At 32.0% G+C, this 22,402-nt stretch overlaps 1 protein-coding gene across 3 annotated transcripts in view; it reads left to right on the top strand.

Annotated features, from left to right (window-relative positions):
- Positions 1-21,037, top strand: part of LOC114325646 (arylalkylamine N-acetyltransferase 1) — a 40,744-nt gene extending 19,707 nt beyond the window's left edge. For all 3 annotated transcript variants that reach the window (XM_028273759.2, XM_028273760.2, XM_050659631.1), the window contains exons 2-3: positions 3,049-3,512; positions 18,866-21,037. In XM_028273759.2, the coding sequence (XP_028129560.1) occupies positions 3,067-3,512; positions 18,866-19,061 (642 nt within the window). In that variant the 5' untranslated portion in view covers positions 3,049-3,066 and the 3' untranslated portion in view covers positions 19,062-21,037. The remainder of the gene's footprint in view (positions 1-3,048; positions 3,513-18,865) is intronic.
- Positions 21,038-22,402: the final 1,365 nt, after the last annotated feature.

Below are 22,402 nucleotides of genomic sequence, written 5' to 3'. Positions count from 1 at the left end.
CATTTTTTGACATTTTGATTATTTAAACTATGTTCCGGACCTTTTTGAGAGGGAGGATAACTCAAATATTATTATTTGAGTTATTTTCAAGTAATTTCTGCAAAAAAATTTGAGTCACCTCTCAACGTCCAAATGTACTAATATTTTTACAGATGCGCCCTGTAGATATCTACAGTCGCCTTCTATCGATGTCACGTGTCATGAAAATATTTGAATTTTTAGCTTTAATTGAATTATTTTCTAGTTTTGCTAGGCTATACGCTAATTGATGCTGAAGTGACACTTAGTAAAACAAGAAAATATTTGAATTAAAACTAAAAATTCAAATATTTTCATGACAATTGCCATCGACAGAAAGCGACTGTAGATATCTACAGTGCACGGAATCTAGGCCCTGGTCTATTTGCTTCTAGCCAAGATTACCAAATCATCCGCAAACGCTAAGCACTGATATTTTTTGTGGTAGATCGGACCTGTTCTATTAATGTTTGCTTCCAGTATAACCTTTTCTAATATTATGCTAAACATTATGTTGTTTAATACTTCCGGAATATATATTTTGAATATTTATTTAGCGTATGGCTCTATCACAGTTTTTGTATAAAAATAAAGATCACAATACATTAAAAAATAATAATAATTAATTTTTATAAACGAAAATTTAGTTGATAAATAGATATTGCCGATTTTCACAGTTACCTCGTGGATGTTGTTCTTGGTAGAAGTAGAAATCAAGGCTGCATTTTCTATGTCTGTACGTACGTAAATTGCTATACCGTAGGCTCTGTCGTAGGTAGCACCCAGTAGATCATAGCCGGGGATTTTTCCTATTTTGAATAGAGTTGGAGATATAAGAACATCCTTGTCTCAAGCCTTTTGTGACAGAAAATGCGTCTAAAATTTTAATTTTCTATTTTAATGACACTTTTTGCAATTATGTACATACACGCAAACTTATATGGAAACATCTGATACCTCTTATGTGAGCGGCCGTGGAGTAACGGCAATACCGCTGGCCTCATACGCCAGTGCACGTGGGTTCGAGCCCTGCCAAAGACAAACCATTTTCATTTCCAATAATGACACGAGCCGTCTCACCGTGCCTCGGAGAGCACGTAAAGCCGTCGGTCTCCATGGGCTAGTGTACATCGGCACTAGTTACTTGAAACAGGGTTAAAGATGTAAATGGCGCCGGAACTGTCCGAAAGGATCTCCCGGCAAAAATGCCATACGATATTATTATTATTATATTTCTTATTATTTCGCGCGGATTTAAAAATACGAACACACGAAGTCAAAGAATATTTTTATTCTAAAGCAATTTAGTCACAAATACATAACAATTAAATAAAACAATAAAGTATAATTGAAACTAGTTGTTTTAAAGTTAATAGCATCAAAAATTTCAATGAAAAACTAATAATGTTTAAATTGTTTTTATTAATTTTTTTTAAATTTTTTTGGTAGTCTGTGTTATCACCTCTAGTCTTTATGCAAGCTTCAGTTTGCGGGGGCACGCTCCTAATTAAATTATCAACATTTTGTTGTTGTAGGTTGCTCCATTCTTCAAGAGCAGCTTGTACTAGCCGTGCGGTGTTTTGTGGATTTTTCCGGCGAGCTCTAATTTTTCTTTTAAGCATATCCCACAAATACTCAATAGGGTTAAGCTCGGGTGAGCAAGCAGGCCACTCCAAGCAAGGGATACCTTCTCCTTCAATGATGTCTCTAGTCACTCTAATGGTATGTGGAGGCTCATTATCATGCATGAAAATTAAATTTTCTCCTGTTGCACCTTTCCAGAGCTTAACTACAGGTTATCAACATACCTGTGAGCAGTTAATGTTGATTGGATGAAAATTAAATGAGTTTTTTACGGATCACAATTTCTCTCCAGAACATTACACTTCCCCTTGTATATTTGTGAACAGATCTGACAGTTTTCGTTCTTGCTTGTCTTCCTCGACCTCAAAGTACAAGATTTCGTGGGTCCTCTGATTTTACACAAATCCTGACTTTTTCTGAAAATAGCACATTTTGTCAATTGCCAATGTTCCAGTTTTGGTGGTGAAGACACCAATTTAGACGATCAATCTTGTGCTGCCTGTATAACTCGGGAACCCATAACTGTCTCCTGCTGTGTACTTCTTGACCCGAACTCTTCTTCTTGCCGTTTCAACTGAAACAGTTACACCTATAGCTTCCAAAAGCTGCCTTTGGAGCTGCTGATGAGAAATGATTGGGTGTCTTCCAGCTGATTGGACAATTAAAAGATCGTGGCGAGCCGTTATTACTTTTTGGCGACTTTCCCTTCTTTATTTTTGAGCTTTCCTATTTCCTGTTACCTAGCGTAGGTTTTAGACAGAACGCCCTGTGTTACACCTAGCTCTGCAGCTATGTTCCTCTGAGAACATTACTTGCTCCACAAGACCAATAGTCTTTCCCCGTTGTAAGTTCTATAACCCCACATGATGAATATTTTCGTTTTTGGACGCAAAAGTTAGTTTATTTATTTTCGTTCAATTTGCAACTCAAGCAAATAACATATACCGTTCCGAGCTGTACTATTACTATCTGCTTGTCTTATCGATTTGTTTATTTTCAATAAAAACCTTTATTTTTCGCAATAATGACAAGTTTTTTGAAAGAAATAAATATTGTTTTGAAATACATGGTGATTCCATATAAGTTTGGGTGTGTATAATATGTTCGCTATAATTAGTTAGTTCGTTTTAGAATTTCATTATTATTATTTGACGAATCATACTTAGGTACCTATTATAAATGATTCTTAATTTTTTTCTTTTGGTAGTTTGTAATTTTCATTGATATCACATAATTAGTCAGGGTAAGGATTGATTGTATATATCTGTATTTATAATTATCTTTAGCAATATAGGTTAAAAGTTCGTAACAATGAACTTAATAATTTCCTGTTGATAATATTTTTATCGACTATAACAAAAAACAGACAGAAATTGCTCTCGTATAAAAATTAATTTGACGGTCTTCATTTTTCGAAAACTTTTCACTCACTTTGACTTGTTTTAGACTGATTTTAACTGAAAAATGCCACAGTTTGACTACGAGGTAGAAATAATCCAGAAAGAAGACAGAGACGATGTGATACAGTTCATGAGGGACTATTTTATGGAAGACGAACCAATAAATACATCGATAAATCTTATAACTAAAGAAAAACCTGTAAACGTACCTTTAGAAGAGTATCTAGTCCAAGGCTATGACAATGGAATATCTACAAAGGCCGTGAGGAATGGTAAAATGATAGGCGTGTGTATCAATCCAATTTTGGAACGGAATCAAGAGCACGAAAAAGTTGAGAGTGACAATAAGGACTTTTTAACTATTTACAATTTTTTGGTGTATATGGATGAACATTCAGATGCGTTTAAGCATTTTCCAGGTGTTAACAAAGCTATCACAGTGAGTCTTGTGGCAGTTGATTCAAGATGTAGAGGGAAGGGCATTGCCAAAGATCTGATGAGTAGAGCACTGTAAGTACTACATATTTTGTGTATCCCAACTTACAACTAACATTAATATTAGTATCATCATTATTCTTATTCTAGCTTTAAACTTTGTGTGGGTCTTTAATAATGATATTATGTAAAAATCTGTTATTGTTATATTATTTTACGTTGTGTGTTTAAAATTAAAAACGTAAATTTCTAAATAGACGTATTTGCCAAGTGATTCATCTCATAATTTCTAGAAACTTAATCCCTTCCGGCCTACCGAAATTTTATGGTAACGACAATAAACTATAAAGCTTTGTACGTGACTATTGAAAGATTTGAGAATTGCAATTTGCCGAATTTTAGAACAATATTTCTAAATCTAGAAATGGGTTTCCTCTTTAATCTTTACCTACATTTAGTATTTCGATAAATTATCCAGAGGCGTAACAGAGGCCCCCGCAGCATGAAGCTTAAAAGGAGCCTTAATATGTCAAGGGCCCTATCTTGTTGTCTAATATATGTAAAAATGTGTTTTTATATTATTTGCATATATACGTTTTTTAAGAAGTGCAGTATTGAAAATGAAGTTGTCCATCCGAATTAATAAAATTGTAGATATATTCGCTGATAGTGCACGAAGAAAGTTGTTCATCTCATAGAATAATATAAAGTAATCATTTAGTAATTTTTGTTCTATTTTATTCTATACCAATAAAGATAAAAAATATAAGTCGTCATAAACAATGCATGAATACACCAATAGCTAAGTAAATGACAGTTTTGGAGTGAAATTATCAGCGTCACGACGGACTTATTTGCTTGCCAATTTGGATTTAGTTTCTAGTTACACTCCACTTCAAAGTTGGATTTATGCCGTTGGTTGCTTTTACATCAGGGATGACACCCCTCCGTGGGGTGAAAAACATACGTTTAAAATAAGTTCCAAAATGTATAAATTGACTAATTATAAGCAACTTTCGTTCTTCTATAGAGTTTCTTTATCTATGCTAATACTTTTCGAGTAATTTGCGAGTGAAAATGTTTATTTAAAAAAAAAAACGTTTTCAGACGGGGTTTTCGCAAATAACTCAAAAATAAGTATTTATCGAAATAAATATTAGATATCGAAAAAATATTTGTAGTAAAAATGTAGCTTATAAGATACAGTAAATGGTGTACTTATTCATAAAGTCTATCGTCACAGTAAAAGCACAGTTGAAGCTCATGAAAAATTATTCTTATTTGTCCAATTCCAAATCGGATATTTCAACCTGAAATATCCAAAAAATGAAGCAATTTTCGAGAAAAACTCTTAAACCTTTTTTTAAATGTTTGGCGCTTTACCGAATTTATCATTAACGCTTTACCATTTACATACTTTAAATATTTACTGTTTATATGATCTGGAAGTTTGACCGGTTCAAAGTTCTTATTTTTGAAAAAATTTAAATTTTTTTATTTTGGAAAAATGCCTTTTTTTCAAAATATCTTAAAAAGTATTAGTGATACGAAAAATCTCAAAGAGTAAAGAAATGTAGGTAGGTCTTGCTTTTATAAATATTTTGGCTTTATTTTGTTTTTCTGTAAGACAAAAATTGGTTAAGACAAGGCTGTTTAACATTTGCATATACTCGTGATTAGTGACTCGTTCAAGCCCTTCAACTAGAACCCTTTTAAAAATAAGCATTTTGAACCGGTGTAACTCACAGGTCGTATAAAAAGTTAGGTAATTTGTAAGGTGATAATGATTAGTTTCATTTGGGGTGCTAAATAGGGGGAGATTTTCACAATTTTTTACCAAAAAATGGGATTAACTGTATTTTGAGCGTAACTGGCTTGGTTTTGATGCTAGAAACTTGTGTAAAAAATAAAGCTTCTTTTAAACACTTCTAAAATTACTTAAAACACTTAAAAATTTCTAATGAGTTTCCCCGAACAGTATTTCATTTTTTGGTTATTTCACGTTGAAATATTCGATTTGGAATTTGACGAATAAGAAAAACTTTTCATGAGCTACAAGTTTTCTTTTACCGAATCGATAGACTTCATTTTTGTTTCATTTTTTTTATAAGCTAGATACATTTTTGCTACCTAATAGGTCTGGATCCCGCGTATGAAAAAAAAAGTTGATTAATAGCAAGCTGAAAATTTGTTAATAGCTTAAGGGTGTCTAGTCGGATAAACTTTGATATATGGGAACACTGGAACAGGGTCAGTTTTAATTGTGGAACAGGTTAAAAATTTGGAACGGTCACACCACGAAAACGGCACATTTATTTTGTCCGACAGAACAGACTTAAACTCTCCGAACAGAGATCAAAGTCTCCTGCAAAAATCAGACTGCTATTTATCACCTGTCATAATTCCTGTCATTTGACATATTCTACATGTTCCACTCATTAAAACGCCCATTTGGTGATAAATAGCAGTCTGATTTTTGCATGAGAGTTTAATCTCTGTTCGAGGAGTTTAAGTCTTTTCTGTCGGACAAAATGCATGTGCCGTTTTCGTGGTCTGACCGTTCCAAATTTTTAAGTTGTTCCACAATTAAAACTTCCCCTGTTCCAGCGTTCCCATATATCAAAGTTTCTCCGACTAGACACCCTTAAGCTATTAACAAATTTTCAGCTTGCTATTAATCAACTTTTTTTTCATACGCGGGATCCAGACCTATAACAATATTCTTTTCGATCGAATACTAATGCCTGGTTGCACCAACAGATCTTAAGTCCCAGATTAGCTAAGCTCTACTTATAAATAGGGCCTCCTTGAGTATCACTTACGTTACACCATAATTTTAGATTCTTACCTTATTATCAATTATATCTATTATTATATTATGGTATTCTTATTGTAATATATTATAATTATATTATATTAATTCTTATGATATTCTCGACTTAAGCTTAAGATCTGTTGGTGCAACCGGGCATTACTCTCTGAACTCTTTGCTCTGAACTATTTGCGAAAACTCGCCTAAAAACGTGGTTTTTTTTGTTGAACAATAAACATTTTTACTCATAAATAACTCGAAAATTCTTGAGTTGACCACTTCGGTGGTGACACTGAAAATTACACGGTATCGCCATATTTTACGTTGATTTACTGGGCTGTAACACATAATATAGGTAATTTTTAAAGGTGGCCCCATTTCCAATTCTGCGGGGGGGGGGGGGGGGGCGACGGAGTTTGTTACGCCACTGGTACTTTACTTCGCGAGCCGCAAATAAACAGTTATTTAAAAAGTGTAAATAAGGTATTAAATTTTTGTCTCATCGTTTGGACGACACGAATTTTAAAGTGAAATAAAATGGTTCACTTCGTTGTTTCAAATATATCTAGGTACCAGCAAACTTTACCAATTCAGGATACTTGAATTCTTCATCATCCTTCCATCTTTTTCTGGGATGGCCTACTGATCTTCTACAGTCTCTCAAAAAACACTGTCTTTAACACTCTATCTTCCTCTGATCTTACCACGTGACCTGCCCATCTTATCTTAGCTCTTATATGTCTGACAATGTTTTCAGTACCATAGTCAGTTACCAATTCAGCTTTATGGCGCCTTCTCCATTCCCCTATCAATTCATCTCTTTGAAGACCAAATATCATTCTGAGAACTTTGCTTTCAAAATATCTCTTATTTTGTTTATGTTGTAAGGTATTCCAATCATTTTGGTGGGATTTTTGTGTCCATATTTCTTTTATGAGTGTAATGCCATGAAGGTATCGATGGTACCTTCTTTATAAAGTTCAGCTGGGAGATGATCTATTCCGAATGATTTGTTTCTGCTGGCTAGTTTTAACTTCGTCTTAAGCTTCAAAATTCGTTGGTGGTTCTTCTTTCCTTTCGTCTGTTTTGGTTACTTTATCCCTTTGATCTTGTGGGTTTCCTTCTGCTTGCTTTATATTGTGTAGCTAGGAATAATAACTGGATAATTGGAATAGCTCAGTGTCGATTTGGTTGGAGAGCAATTAATGTCATCGGTGGATTGGTGTGTTTTGTCCTGTTTAAGGTGTCTATCACCTCTTCAGGACGTGGTTTGTTTAATGGATGGTGGCACTGGTTTCGTTGTGGAAGCACTGGTGGAATTTGGTGTCGATGTCGAGGATGTTGTTTCTGCGAAGGAGGCCGTCTTCAGAGCGTGGTCAGCGAAGAGATGGCATAGATGATAAAACGGATCTTTTCAAAAAAAAATTTTTATTAATTAGCAATGAATGAATCACTGAATTGAAATTTATTAAGTTCAAATGGATTTGATTCGCTTTAAGAGCAGTTGTAGCTGCATTCTCCCTATATGTGTTTATTATACTCCCTTGTGTTTATTATACAAACAGTATCCAAGTATCTGGAAGGAATCAAAGGTATGTCCTGTTTATAAAAATGGGGAAAAGTGTTGTGTAGAAAATTATAGGCCCATATCTATTATATGCAATTTATCCAAAATTTTTGAAATCATACTTTATAATCGTATATACTCTTTCACTCGTAATCAAATTTCACAATATCAGCATGGATTCATTGCTAATCGATCCACAGTTACAAACTTATTGGGAATAACAGAGTACATATCTAAGGCGTTGGATAGGAGATCCCAAGTTGACGTTATATATACTGATTTTTCAAAGGCTTTTGACAAAATTCATCATGGAGTTCTTCTTTCCAAATTGTCCCTTTTTGGTTTTTCTAAAGATGCTGTCGCTTTCATAAAATCCTATTTGTCTGGTAGAACTCAATTTGTATCTTATAATGGTTATAACTCTCACAAATACATACCTTCATCTGGAGTCCCACAAGGATCAAATCTAGGTCCACTCTTGTTTTTGTTATTTATTAATGACTTATGTGAGCAAATTTCTGTGCCCTGTTTGTGTTATGCAGATGATTTAAAAGTTTACTTAGAAATTAACGATATCAATGATTGTCACACTATTCAGAATGAACTGAGTGGTGTGCATGAATGGTGTAAAGAAAACTATTTAAATCTTAATGCAAATAAATGCAAAGTTGTAAGTTACTCAAGGAAACATAATAGTATAAACTATGTTTATACTATTGATGGTAGCGAACTGGAACATGTGAATAAAATTAAAGATCTTGGCATAATTTTTGACTGTAAACTTTCATTTACTGAACATATATCTTTAAAAGTTTCTGAAGCACTTAAATCATATGGATTCATAGTCAGAAATAGCCGAAATATTACTAACATAAAAACTGTCAAATTACTATATTTCTCTTATGTACGTTGTAAATTAGAATATGCGTCTATAATTTGGTCTCCATTTTATAATTCACATGTTCAGTTGATTGAAAAGGTGCAGCGTAAATTTTTGAAATATTTATCATTTAAGATTAACGGCATATATCCAGAGAGAGGTATCAGAAATAGTGAGTTGTGTAATAGTTTAGATATGGTTTCATTAGAAATGAGGCGAAATTGTGCTTCACTAATATTTTTATTTAAATTGTTGCATAATTCAATTGACTGCCCAGATATTCTTAAACAAATAAATTTTAATGTACCTTCTTATCCTGTTAGAAATGTTTCCACGTTCAGAACTACACAAGCCAGAACAAACCTGATATTAAACTCCCCCATATTGGTTATGTGTGAAAATTATAATTGTTTGGTAAACTATTGTGATATATTCAACTGTAGTATAAGTCAACTTGTCAGAATGGCTAAGTCTCATTTGAATTCTTAATTCACTTGGTAATTATCTTTTCTTTTTTCTTTTCTTTAAATATTGTAAACTCTTAAAATAATATAATTTCAAGTTTATAGTTAATGTAAAATTGTCCTATAAATGGATACCTGTTGGACAATAAAGCTATTATTTATTTATTTATTTATTTATTTATATTTCTCTAGCCTATCTATGGTTTTTATCGTCAACGTAAACATATTCATCGAGTTCATTCTTTTGAAGATAAAGCACGTGCATTTTCGCATATTTATTTCAGGTGATAAATAGACCTTATTTTCATTTCTGAGCATGATCATGATAACGAATCACGACGTTGAATCGAGCATATTAATTTTGTCATCTGACCACACACCGAGTATTAGCCCGGTAAATGACCATATTGGAGTGTAATTTTCAGGGACAACTCCGAATTGCATGGAAATTTGGTTTTAGTTTCTACTTACCATCCAGTTCAAATGTGAACTTATGCCGTTGGTTGCTTTTACTTGGGGGATGAAGGTCACCCCTTCTCGGGGGGCGAAAGAAAATACGTTCATGAAAAGTTCGGAAATGAATAAACTGACTAACTTTAAGTAACTTTTGTTTTATAGAATTTTTTTAACTAAGATAATACTTTTTGAGTTATTTGCGAGTAAAAATGTGTATTTTTCAACAAAAAAGATGATCTCATGAAAAATACGTTTTTATTCGTCAAATTCCAAATCGAATATATCGACGTGAAATAACCAAAAAATGACGCAATTTTCGGGAACACCCTATTAAATTTTTTTAAAGTGTTTGCTTTATTTTTTATAAAAGTTTCTAGCATTAAAACTAATCGAGTTGCTCTCAAAATAAAGTTGGTCCTGTTATTTTGATAGAAAAAATAGTGAAAATATCCCCCTATTTAGCAGCCTAAATAAAATTAATCCTTACCGCTTTACCATTTACTTTATGTATGTGTATTGTTTATACGATCTGTAAGTTTGACCGGTTCAAAGTGCTTATTTTTGAAAACAAATATTTTTTCTACAACCGTGTTAAAAATGCAATTTTTAGCACTCCATAGGAGCGTTGAAAATACTACTTTTTCTACAACCGTGTTAAAAATGCAATTTTTAGCACTCCATACGAGCGTTAAAAGTGCTACTTTAAGGCACTAGTGCTTTAAAATTTTTAAGGCACTGCAGTTCGTATTGACCGTATAGGCAATTTTGATGTAATGTCAAAAAAATATAAAAATTGAATGTCAATCAAGTTCAAGTAAAAGTTTTTGTAGATATTGTCCTGCAATTACGTTTGTAGAAAAAATATTGTATGCTATGCGTGTTAAAAAGTACATTTTTAAGGCACTCATGTGAATGACAGAACTCGCTTCGCTCATTCTGCAAACTTTCACACGTGTGCCTTAAACGTGTACTTTTAACACTTATATCATAAATAACTATTAAAGCACTAGTGCTTTAAAATTTTTAAGGCACTGCAGTTAAAAGTGAATTGTCAAATTGTGAAACGTCAAAATATTGATATTTAATTTATTAACATTATATTAATAGTACAACTTGCGCAATTTAAAAAAGGTGGTTTAAAAGGTTTTTTAAAATTTAATTTAAACTGTATTATTGCATTTTTAACACGTTTGTAGAAAAAAAAACTATTACAATTTGTAAGAATATACAACAATAAAAGTAAGATGTTATTCTATACTTAGTTGTTATGATTTACGTATTGACAGTATAGGCAGTTTTGATGTAATGTCAAGAAAAATATAAAAATGGAATGTCAGTCAAGTTCAAGTAAAAGTTTTTGTAGATATTGTCCTGAATAATTGAGAATGAATAAATTATAATTGTTGATATATAAGACGTTTGTAGAAAAAATATTGTATGATATACGTGTTAAAAAGTACATTTTTAAGGCACTTATGTGAATTGCAGAATTCGCTTCGTTCATTCTGCAAACTTTCACATGCGTGCCTTAAAATTGTACTTTTAACACATATATCATAAATAACTATTATAGGAAAAATGCCCTTTCAAAATAACTTAAAAATTATTAGCGATACGAAAAATCTCAAAGAATAAAAAATGTACGTTTTGCTTTTATAAATATGATAGTTTCATTTTGTTTTTCTGATAGACAAAAATTGGTTAATTTGGTTAAGATATGGCTGTTCAAAATTTGTATACACTCGTGATTAGTGACTCGTTCAAGCGCTTTCAACTATAACCCTTGCAAAAATAAGTACTTTAAACCGGTGAAACTTACAGATCATATAAAAAATACATAGTTAAAGTAAATGGTTTGTAAAGCGGTAACAATGAATTTCATTTGGGGTGCTAAATAGGGGGAAATTTTCACGATTCATTTTTACCAAAATAAAGGGGTTAACTTTATTTTGAGCATAACTGGATTAGTCTTGATGCTAGAAACTCTTATAAAAAATAAAAATAAATCTTAAAAAATTAAAACAAAAGTTTTCTCGATTATTTCATTCATAGGAGATGCTGACCAATAGAAAGCTACAGAAATCTAAATTAAATCGATAATTTTTTATAATTTCCCGTCGTCAAGTATATTACGTCAGATGCCCTTCGTTGCTACGAAAAAATACATTCAGTTACATTAATGACAATTAATGTTTTAAATATTATAAAAATGATGACCTTCAACCGTCAAATTAATATTTATAACAACTGTTTGTTTAATTGTACTAATTTGTACTTACATAAATAAATTACAATAAAATTTTGGTTTTGAACAGTTTTATTCATGAAATAATCGCAACAAATTGCACTCGATCTCTAAAATTAATATAGAATTTTTGCCCTCGTGACATTTTGACATAATTTCACTCCCCTTCAGCTCGTGAAATTAAAACTGTCAAAGTGTCACTCGGGAAAAATTCAATAATTTTAGAGCTCTTGTGCAATTACTACTGAAAATTTCTTCGGTTTTGGCTATTTCACGTCGAAACATTCGATTTCGATTTTGACGAATAAGAACGTATTTCTCCTAAGTTACAACTTTGCTTTTACTGGGTTTATATACTTCAAGAATCCACCATTTTTTTCTTTTTTATGAATATTTTTTTCGCTAAAAAAATTACTTTTTGAGTTATTTGCAAAAAAACTCCAGAAAACCTGTTTTATTTTTGAAAAATATGTACATTTTTAATCGAAAATAATTCGAAAAGTATTGACTTCTTTTAAAAAACTCTATAGCAGGAAAGTTGCTTAGAATTAGTCAATTTATTCATTTCCGAACGTATTTTAATCACGCGTTTTTTCACCCCTGGGAAGGGGTTACTCAGGTTACTGTCACCCCCCAAGTAAAAGCAACCAGCGGCACAAGTTCAACTTTGAAGTGGAAAGTAAGTAAAACCTAAATTCAAATTTTCATGTAATTTAGTGTTGACCCTGAAAATTACACGGTAGCGCCGTATTTAAAGTTCGTTTACTGGGCTATATAAGAACATTAAATTCTTTCAAAACATTTTTATAGCATCTTTTTATTATTGCAAATTAAATTGTTAATTTCGCGCTGTTGCTGTAGCTGATTTAAATAATTATTTATACCAATTTTGGTATTTCAGATCGGCGTTTATTATTTATTCACAAAAAAAAACAGTTAAATTAATTAGCAATTAGGTTCAGGTAATTTTAATGATCAAGTGCTAATCAATTATGATTTTTAATAGCGGTTTTTGCGGTTAGTTCAATTTTCGCGTCAATCTGGTATCATAATATAATTATCTCGTTAGAGTTTTTTATGTCATCTTTAATGGGTTGTGGTAAGGTACACGCTGTGGATTAAGGTGGCTCATGCATGGTTAAAGTTTAAGTAATATTATCGTTTTTGAGGACTTTTTTATGCTTTATGAGACAAGTGCCAAATTTGGACAAAAACCGAGACATCGTTTTGCTTAAAGGGTAGATTCTTTCAATCAGTAAGCAATGTTATTGATTCACAAAATTCGGATGTTTCTATTAATTTGAAAAATGTAATAATACCAAACCAAATTTGGCTAGCTAATATCTGTAGTAGATACTGGTAAAGAACTGACAAAACAAGCAGAAACAGCTGCACAACACAATAGAACTAGAGAGATATGCCAAATTACTGGGCGACTAGTAAAAAAATGGTCCCAACTGTTCGAACATTGTAAGATCCAAGACCGGCGAATTACTTACTGCAACAGATGACCAAGTATAGAGAGATGGAAAGAGCATTATCAGGAGATGCTAGGCACGCCCAGGGACAACGCAGATGAAATTGTTAAAAACCCGCAGAATATAGACTTGTATATTATATCTTGCGAGGCCCCTTCCAAAATGTAGATAATAACAGCTATCAAACCTCTGAGAAATAACAGTTCCTGGGAATCGATAACATTGCTGCCGAAATACTTAAACTGACCTACATCCCACATCTAACTGCTGAAATTTTGCTCCTCATAATCCGAGAGGTGTGGGAAACAAACTGCATTCCAACGGATTGGAAAAGAGGTAACATTATTAAGTTTTCAAAAAAGGTCTATATCACACTGTGCAAAAATTGGAGAGAAATAACCTTGCTTACCGCCATAAATAAAATTTTCACGACCATCATACTTAAAAGATTAACAAATAAGGTTGAATTTCTAGCTAATCAAGCAGGCTTAAGCCCAAGTTCCCAGGCAAGCAAATAACGTTTACAAAACGTTGAAAAAACGTCATAATTATCACCAAATGACGTCAGTTTATCACGTTTTTTGACGTCGAAAATCACGTGAATATGTCCCACCATAATTCACGTCATTTTTATCACGTTTTAAATACGTGATACGAAAAACGTAGTTTTTACGTCGATTTGTCCCATCATAATTCACGTAATTTTTGTCACGTTTTAAATACGTGATATGAAAAACCTAGTTTTCTTAGAAGCAATCTTAGAAGGCTAAAAATTAATTTAATTAAACTTAATAACACAATTATTAAATACTTCATTAACAGAAACTAATCGTCAAAAACAAATAAACATAACCTCAAATAGTTGTCAAGAAGAATTACTGTAACAAACTGTTGGTAAGTTAGTATACATACAATACTCAAAATGATCTGGACCTATGTGATACAGCAGCAAAATCCAACCTATCCATAATGAGATTATAATCTAGTGTTACGCTCTATAGGGCTTTTCATCGATTGTCATTTGTTTCAAGCTTCTGTCATGTGTCACATAATATTAATATATCTACGTCATACGTCTTTGGTTTGTATCATTGTTATATACCAATAACGTATGACGTAGATATATTATGTGACACATGACAGAAGCTCGAAACAAATGACTGTGAATGAAAAGCCCTATAACAGACGCCCTATGGTTTGTGTCAAACATGTAATGTTTTTTCCATACTAGACGTCCAGTCATTGGACTGACCTAAAGTCAACTTTTTACTTCGAGCCTCAAAGTTGCTTATTGTTAGAATGTTTATAAGTAATATATTGCAAAATAAAAGTTTCAAAAAAAATACTCATACTTTAAACGATACAAATACATAGGCATATCTTTATTTTTGTTATACGTTGATAGTAATTAACACAATAAATACACACTTAAAAGACTAATACACAAATACTCATGATGAAGAAGTACATTATAATTAAAAATGAATAACCAATTTCATATCACTGCAACACGAAGCCAAAACCGTCTTATATTTCAGTTCGTTTAGAGAGCTCAACAAGCACTCTGACCGAACAGTTTCAAAACTCATTAGTTTTTCATCAGAGAATGCATATGTTGCTATCTCCAAACCATGTACATAGCTGTAACATCTGTACATGCATTGGGTTCTTCTTCTGTCTTGCTGTGGGCATCTCTCTCTTCAATCCTGACCCCCCGGAGAGAGTGTAGTGGTCGACGTGATGTCGTGTATTGTCCGTCTCCAAAGATCTCTGTCTCTGGTCATTTCTTTTAACTCATGCATAGGTCTTTTGCATATTCCTGTAATCTGATCGATCCATCTTGTTGGGGATCTTCCTCGTGATCTTCGGCCTTCCACCTTTCCTTGTATAATGAGTCTTTCCATGTTTTCTGTGTTGGCTCTCATAACATGTCCAAAGTATTTTAATTCTTGGAGATGGACTTTACTGGAGAGCCGTTGGCTAACTTTTAGCTCTCTTAAAATCGAATTATTTGTTGTATGGTCGGTCCAAGGAATTCGTAGCATTCGTCTCCAACAGAACATTTCAGTGGCGTCTATCTTTCTTCTTTCCGAATTTCTCAGGGTCCAAGATTCACATCCGTAAGTCAGTATTGGGAATATTAAGCAGTTGATCAACCTCATCTTTAACGCTCTTGAAATTTGACAGTCCTTCCATATTGTGGTCATTTTTGCTGTGGCGACTTTTGCATCTACGTTTTATTTCCTCCTGTAGTGACCCTGTGTTTGTGATTAATGATCCCAGATATAAGTATGAGTTCACAACCGCTGTGGGCATACTCAGCTGCAAATAATATTGCTGCAATATGGCTGCAGACTTCACTATTACCGGCCATACACATACAATGTGCATTTGCTATGTCATCAGAACTGGCTATCACCCAAGCATCTAGCTAGTGGTTTAGCATTAGCTTTTTGGGAATGCTTTACCTAAAAAAATATTTTATCTTTGTGGGAATGCTTCAATTACAAAAATTTATTTTTATTAGAGTATTTGCGTTCTTTACAATGATTGAGAATATTTTATTTAAAATCAGACATACATATAATGTAATTTAAGAACAAACAATCATGACGTATTCTCTTTCCTATCAAAGCAATTACATGTCATCGACCTAATCTGTGAATTGCGTAACTCCATTTATCCAAATTTTACAGGAGACACAAAAAACTATTTCTCTAAATATGACTAATGTGAATACTACTACATTTTAAAAGATAGGATGCTAAAATGGAATATTTTATAGATACACATATCACTAACATTTGTATATTGTTTAATGAGTATTATTTAATATTACTTACCACCAACTTTTTCTTGAAAATATCACTTTCTAAACAGTGAGGTCAGTCGTGTGGTATGACAAACTGGGGAGTTGCATATTTTTCGTACTAAATTTGCTCCAAGGGAGTTACGGTGTATACGAAGATGTCACTATTTACTCATCTGGTAAAAATATGCATGTGCATCCTTTTTGAAAAGAGAACTAGGGACTTTTTCAAACACATGGCAGTAATAACTCATTTTCAGAGAATTATGGAGTTACACAGTTTACAAATTAGGACGACAATATGTCTGGTCTTATAGAGATATATAAACGTAAATAAATCTAATATTTAAAACCAATTTATCCAAAAGACACTAATACTGTTATCCATATATTTCTTAATGGTGAATAAATAAAATAAAGGCATACCTTTCCAACAATAATATAGAAATCATTAACAATTTTTGCTCCAACTTTCAAAACAAATCCAGTTGTAAAGGCTTTTATATGCCTGAAAGCTTTTGTATGCTTTCTGTCTTCTTTGTATTCTCTTGTCTATCTATAATAGTAATTGGTGGAATAAACTTTACTGTAAAATCCAATTCTGATGACTGAATTGTATATTTATGGATCTAAATCCCCAATTACTTTCAGCTTCAATGAATATCTAAAACAATAAAAGAAATTGAAAAATTGATCATTATTGATAAATATCAGGGAAAAATGCACAGTAAATAAAAATTGTTTGTCCTACCTTTGTCTAACATCTGGAGTTTCCAATAATAATTTCCTTAAATAATCACTTTGCATTGTGGTAAGTTTATAAAGTTCACAAATGACAAACAAAAGTTTTAAAAAATACACAAAAAAACAGCAAACAAAATCCAAATGAATCGAAAATAGGCAAAATACTACGATGACGATGATGATAAACATGAAACTATGAAACACAACCTTTGTTTTGTAACTTTTAAGCTCCTCCCAATTTCGTGACGTCAGACTTAGGCTGTCTGAAATGAAAACGTTTTTTAACGTATTTTAACGTCATTAATCTTACGTATTTAAAATCACCTACAAAAGACGTCTATATGACGTAATGTTCAATCACGTGTGTATATTCAACCAAAAACTGACGTTTCCTCGACGTTATATGACGTCTCTTGGTTGCCTGGGTTTAGACCAGAAACTTCCTGCATAGACCACATTAATACTGTGAGGGTAATAATGGAACAATCTGTTGAATGGAACACATCTCTATACATGATTTTTGTTGATTTTGAACGTGCATTTGACAGCTTATCTCATGCTGCTATATGGAAAATTTTAGAGCTAAGAAAGATCCCGCAAAAAATAATTTCCATTTATCAAGCACATTTTTTTCTGAAAGTATGATAGAATTATTTTAGTTTTAAACTAAATAAGCATATTCAGTACAATTCATAGATAATCCAAGAAAAAATTCAAGCAAAAATATTGAAAAATAAGCCAACGGTGGTAAATTTTTAGACACTTTAAAAACAATGAGTTCAAAAAACAATTGCGGTGGAAATCAGAGCTCATCATTAGATCATGGTACCTATATAAAATATTCAAAAAGATTTTATTAGCTTATGAGTTTCTCAAGGCAACCCTGTCGAGTTTTTTTAGTTTGATCGACTTTTGGCTTTTTGATATGACTCAGAAATCAAAACGAATTTTTTTGCAAAAAAGGGTGAAAATCAACATATTTATTATTGCTTAACAAAAAATAAGCATAAAACAAAAAATATCTCTACAGCCCTACCTCAAGGAATGTCTAAAGGAAATACCTACAAAATTCCAGGTGGGTCGGTCAAGTAGTTTTTGTGTTACAATGTCTACAGCTTTTGAAAAAAAGCAGTTTTGAGGAAGAAGCGTTTAAAGTATTGTCAAATTTTATTTTTAATTTCTTTTTTGTCTTATCGTAAAGTGATGCACACCGGAATATCTTTTTGAGTCGCGGAGTAATCTACAAAAAAAAAATGATAACAGCTGTTGACCGTTGTTCACTACGTTCAAGTGCCTGGCGCGAACCTGCTGCAAAGCGAGTTGATATTTGGGATATTCAAATCTCCCTACCTCCCTACCTTTGACTCGTTCTGCAGCATGTTCGCACCAGCGTGCTTGAGCGTAGTGAGAAACGGTCAACAGCTGTTCTCAATCTCTTTTGTAAATTACTCCGCGATTCAAAACCATGCTCCGGTGTGCATTACATTACGATTTTACACAAAAAATTTAAAATAAAAGTTGACAATACTTGAACTTGTCTTCCTCAAAACTGCTTTTGTCAAAGGCTGTAGACATTCCTTAAGGTAACGCTGTAGAGATATTTTTTGTTTTATGGTTTTTTTGTTTAAGAATAATAAATATGTTGATTTTCACCCTTTCTTGCAAAAAAAATAATGGTTTTGATTTCTCAAAAAATCAAAAGTAAGCAATAAATTCTTATTATTTTTCTTAGCTTAATAAATTACACAAAAAAGTCTATTATGACACAAATTGTTAGACTATTTTATAAATTAGGTAAATATATAATTAACAATTATTGCATATCTAAATCAAATATAAATTAAGTATTATATAAATTGAGACTGTTAACAAAAATAGATTTGTTAACATATTTAAACAATTTAAAGCTCTTTGTAACTGTTTTGTTTACCCTCATTCTTTTTATAAAATTTTCAATCTTGTTTTCCTTTTAGAATCGCTGGTAAACAATTAGGCTGTGGTTTCATGGTAGTGGAATGCTCCAGTCATTATACAGCATTAGCCATGAAGAGAATGGGATTCGAATGTATATATACACTGCCCTACAAAAACTACAAAGTTGACGGAAAAATTGTATTTAATACGGACCCTCCGCACACGGAAGCCACTGTGTATGTGAAGAAACTTTAAGACACTCCCAAAAGATCAATTTTAGCTTAAAAAATATGTCTTCCAATGTTACATTATTTTATTTTGGCCACAAAATTTATTTGTGGTTATCTATGCCTTAATTACGCTATTAGACATTGAAAATGCAACACACAAATTAGATCAAAATATTTTTTCTACGGCCGTGCTAAAAGAGCCACTTTCACGCACTCATTTCGTTTTCGAAAGTTGCACTTTTCCGCACGGCGTGCGTAAAAGTAAATTTTTCCGCACAGCGTGCGGAAAAGTAAAATACCTTGTAATATGGCATTATATATATATATATTACATGGCATTATTATATGGCATTATATAGATTATAATACATGCAATAAACTAATATTTAGATATTACTTACTAATTTATTTCAAATTTATCTTATTGTATTCATGTTTTAATGAAATTAGCGCGATTATTTCATTCATAGGAGATTCTGACCAATGGAAAGCAACAGAAATAAAAATTAAACTGATAATTTTTGATAATTTCCCGTCGTCAAGTATATTACGTCAAATGAACTTCGTTGCTATGAAAAAATACATTCAGTGACATTAATGACAATTAATGTTTTAAAAATTATAAAAGTGATGACTTTCAACCATCAAATTATTTATAACAACCGTGTGTTTAATTGTATAATTTGTACTTACATAAATAAATTACAATAAAATTTTGGTTTTGAACAGTTTTATTCATGAAATAATCGCAACAAATTGCACTCGATCTCTAAAATTAATATAGAATTTTTGCCCTCGTGACACGTTGACCTAATTTCACTCGCCTTCGGCTCGTGAAATTAACACTGTCAAAGTGTCACTCGGGAAAAATTCAATAATTTTAGAGCTCTTGTGCAATTACTACTGATAATTTCATTCATAGGAGATTCTGACCAATAGAAAGTTACAGAAATCTAAATTAAACTGATAATTTTTGATAATTTCCCGTCGCGAAGTATACTTCAGATGCCCTTCGTTGCTACGAAAAAATACATTCAGTGACATTAATGACAATTAATGTTTTAAAAATTATAAAAGTGATGACTTTCCACCGTCAAATATTTATAACAACTGCGTGTTTAATTGTACTAATTTGTACTTACATAAATAAATTACAATACAATTTTGGTTTTGAACAGTTTTATTCATGAAATAATCGCAACAAATTGCACTCGATCTCTAAAATTAATATAGAATTTTAGAGCTCTTGTGCAATTACTACTGATAATTCGATGAAAGAAAATTATTTTGACATAATATTTAAAAGTTAGATCAGTAGACATTTACAATGGTTTTGAGTCGTCGTCATGGAAACCAATATCATCGTCGTGGTAACCCATTATATTAAGAGTTTGGTTTTGACAACCTTGTCAAAGAGTTAATTTGTGTATTTTCACTTCTAAATAAAAATTGATATAACTCTATTTTTATGGCTTTTTACCAAACGTACGGCCCTAGAAAAAATATTGTTTCTAACTCATGCAGAAAGTGTCTTCCCCTCACTCGACTACTTGCCCGAACTCCTCTATCGCGTCGTTCGCGTCAAGGCAGTCTCGTGCGTGAAAGTATCACTTTCCCCACTAGTTAGGAAAATAACTAATTTCTATATTTAGTACAAATAAAAAGTTGTATAATATAAAATATATGTTATAGTCAAACCTCGATGTTCTAGCACTCCTAGGTTTAGCTAGTCAATCTTATGACTTAAGGTTTTAAGGTCTTAAGGTCTTAAAGTTTTAAGGTCTTAAGGTCTTAGTAAAGGCCCAACTAAATGACGTTTTTCGGCCTTTGACCAAATAATTTTCGTCAAACCTAGGAGAGACTAATTTGGTCAGGCGAACGTCGAACTTAATTTCATGAAATTGGTGTTTGATCAGTCAAACTCCGTATATTTGGTAAAATAGGTATTAAAATGTTATAATTTGTTAGATGAGGTGTAATAAAACGTCATTTTTAATTTTATTATTTATTGTTTTTATATTGTAATTAAAATAAAAAAAAATTAATCTAACTTTAAATTTAATCTAACTTTAGAAGCTGTTACCCCCACCCCCTTATTAACTTATTTATTTTTAGCACATAAGCAAAACGCTTGGACACGTCGATTTTTAAAATAATCATAGTATATTATAGCATCAATATTTCGAACTTTACGCGATCCCTCTTCAGGTGACAGACATAACTTTGATTTTTTTTTAAATAGGAAAGTACATCATGTGACACCTCATTTAAAAGATTTTTTCTACAACCGTGTTAAAAATGCAATTTTTAGCACTCCATACGAGCGTTAAAAATGCTACTATTAGGCACTAGTGCTTTAAAATATTTTTAAGGCACTGCAGTTCGTATTGACCGTATAGACAATTTTGATGTAATGTCAAAAAAATATAAAAATGGAATGTCAGTCAAGTTCAAGTAAAAGTTTTTGTAGATATTGTCCTGTAATTACGTTTGTAGAAAAAATATTGTATGATATGCGTATTAAAAAGTACATTTTTAAGGCACTCATGTGAATTGCAGAACTCGCTATCGCTCATTCTGCCAACTTTCACATGCGTGCCTTAAACGTGTACTTTTAACACTTATATCATAAATAACTATTAAAATGGTGATTACAAAAGTGTATAATACTTTAATTATATTTGAGAGCGTAGGCGCAAAATTTATGTCGAATTCTGTTTAAACGCATTCATTTTTTTCGAATCCTGGGAAAACTAATAAGTATTTTTGAAAAATTTAAACGCAGAATGAAATATTACAGTGTTATTGAGGATCAAAAGTCCCTGAGAACTTCTATAATGTATATTTTAATAAGTCACAGGGGTGAAAAAAAAAAAGAAAAAAATGAATCTGATTTTTAAATTCAAATATATCATGCGAAAGAAACTTTTTATTTATTCTAAGGGACTGTCAGTCCTCCGTAATAATGTAATCGTTAATTCTGAGTTTAAATTTTTCCAAAATACTCATTAGTTTTCTCAGGATTTGAAAAAAATTAATGCGTTTAAACAGAATTCGACCGAAATTTTGCGCCTACGCTCTCAAATATTAAAGTATTATACATTTTTGTAATCAGTATTTCAAAATCTTTTAAATGAGGTGTCACATGATGTACTTTCTCATTAAAAAAAAAATCACTGTTACGTCTGCCACCTGAAGAGGGATCGCGTAAAGTTCGAAACATTGATGCTATAATACACTATGATTATTTTAAAAGTCGACCTGTCTGAGCATTTTGCTTTTGTCCTAAAAATAAATAAGTTAATAAGGGGGGGGGGGGTAACACTTATTCTAAGTGAAAGTAAAACAAAATATATGGAGCACAAT

This window comes from Diabrotica virgifera, chromosome 8 (assembly GCF_917563875.1).
Source record: "Diabrotica virgifera virgifera chromosome 8, PGI_DIABVI_V3a".
Classification (NCBI taxonomy): Eukaryota; Metazoa; Arthropoda; class Insecta; order Coleoptera; family Chrysomelidae; genus Diabrotica; species Diabrotica virgifera.
The sequence above is the reverse complement of the archived record's forward strand: the minus strand, read 5'-3'. Positions and strand labels throughout refer to the sequence as shown.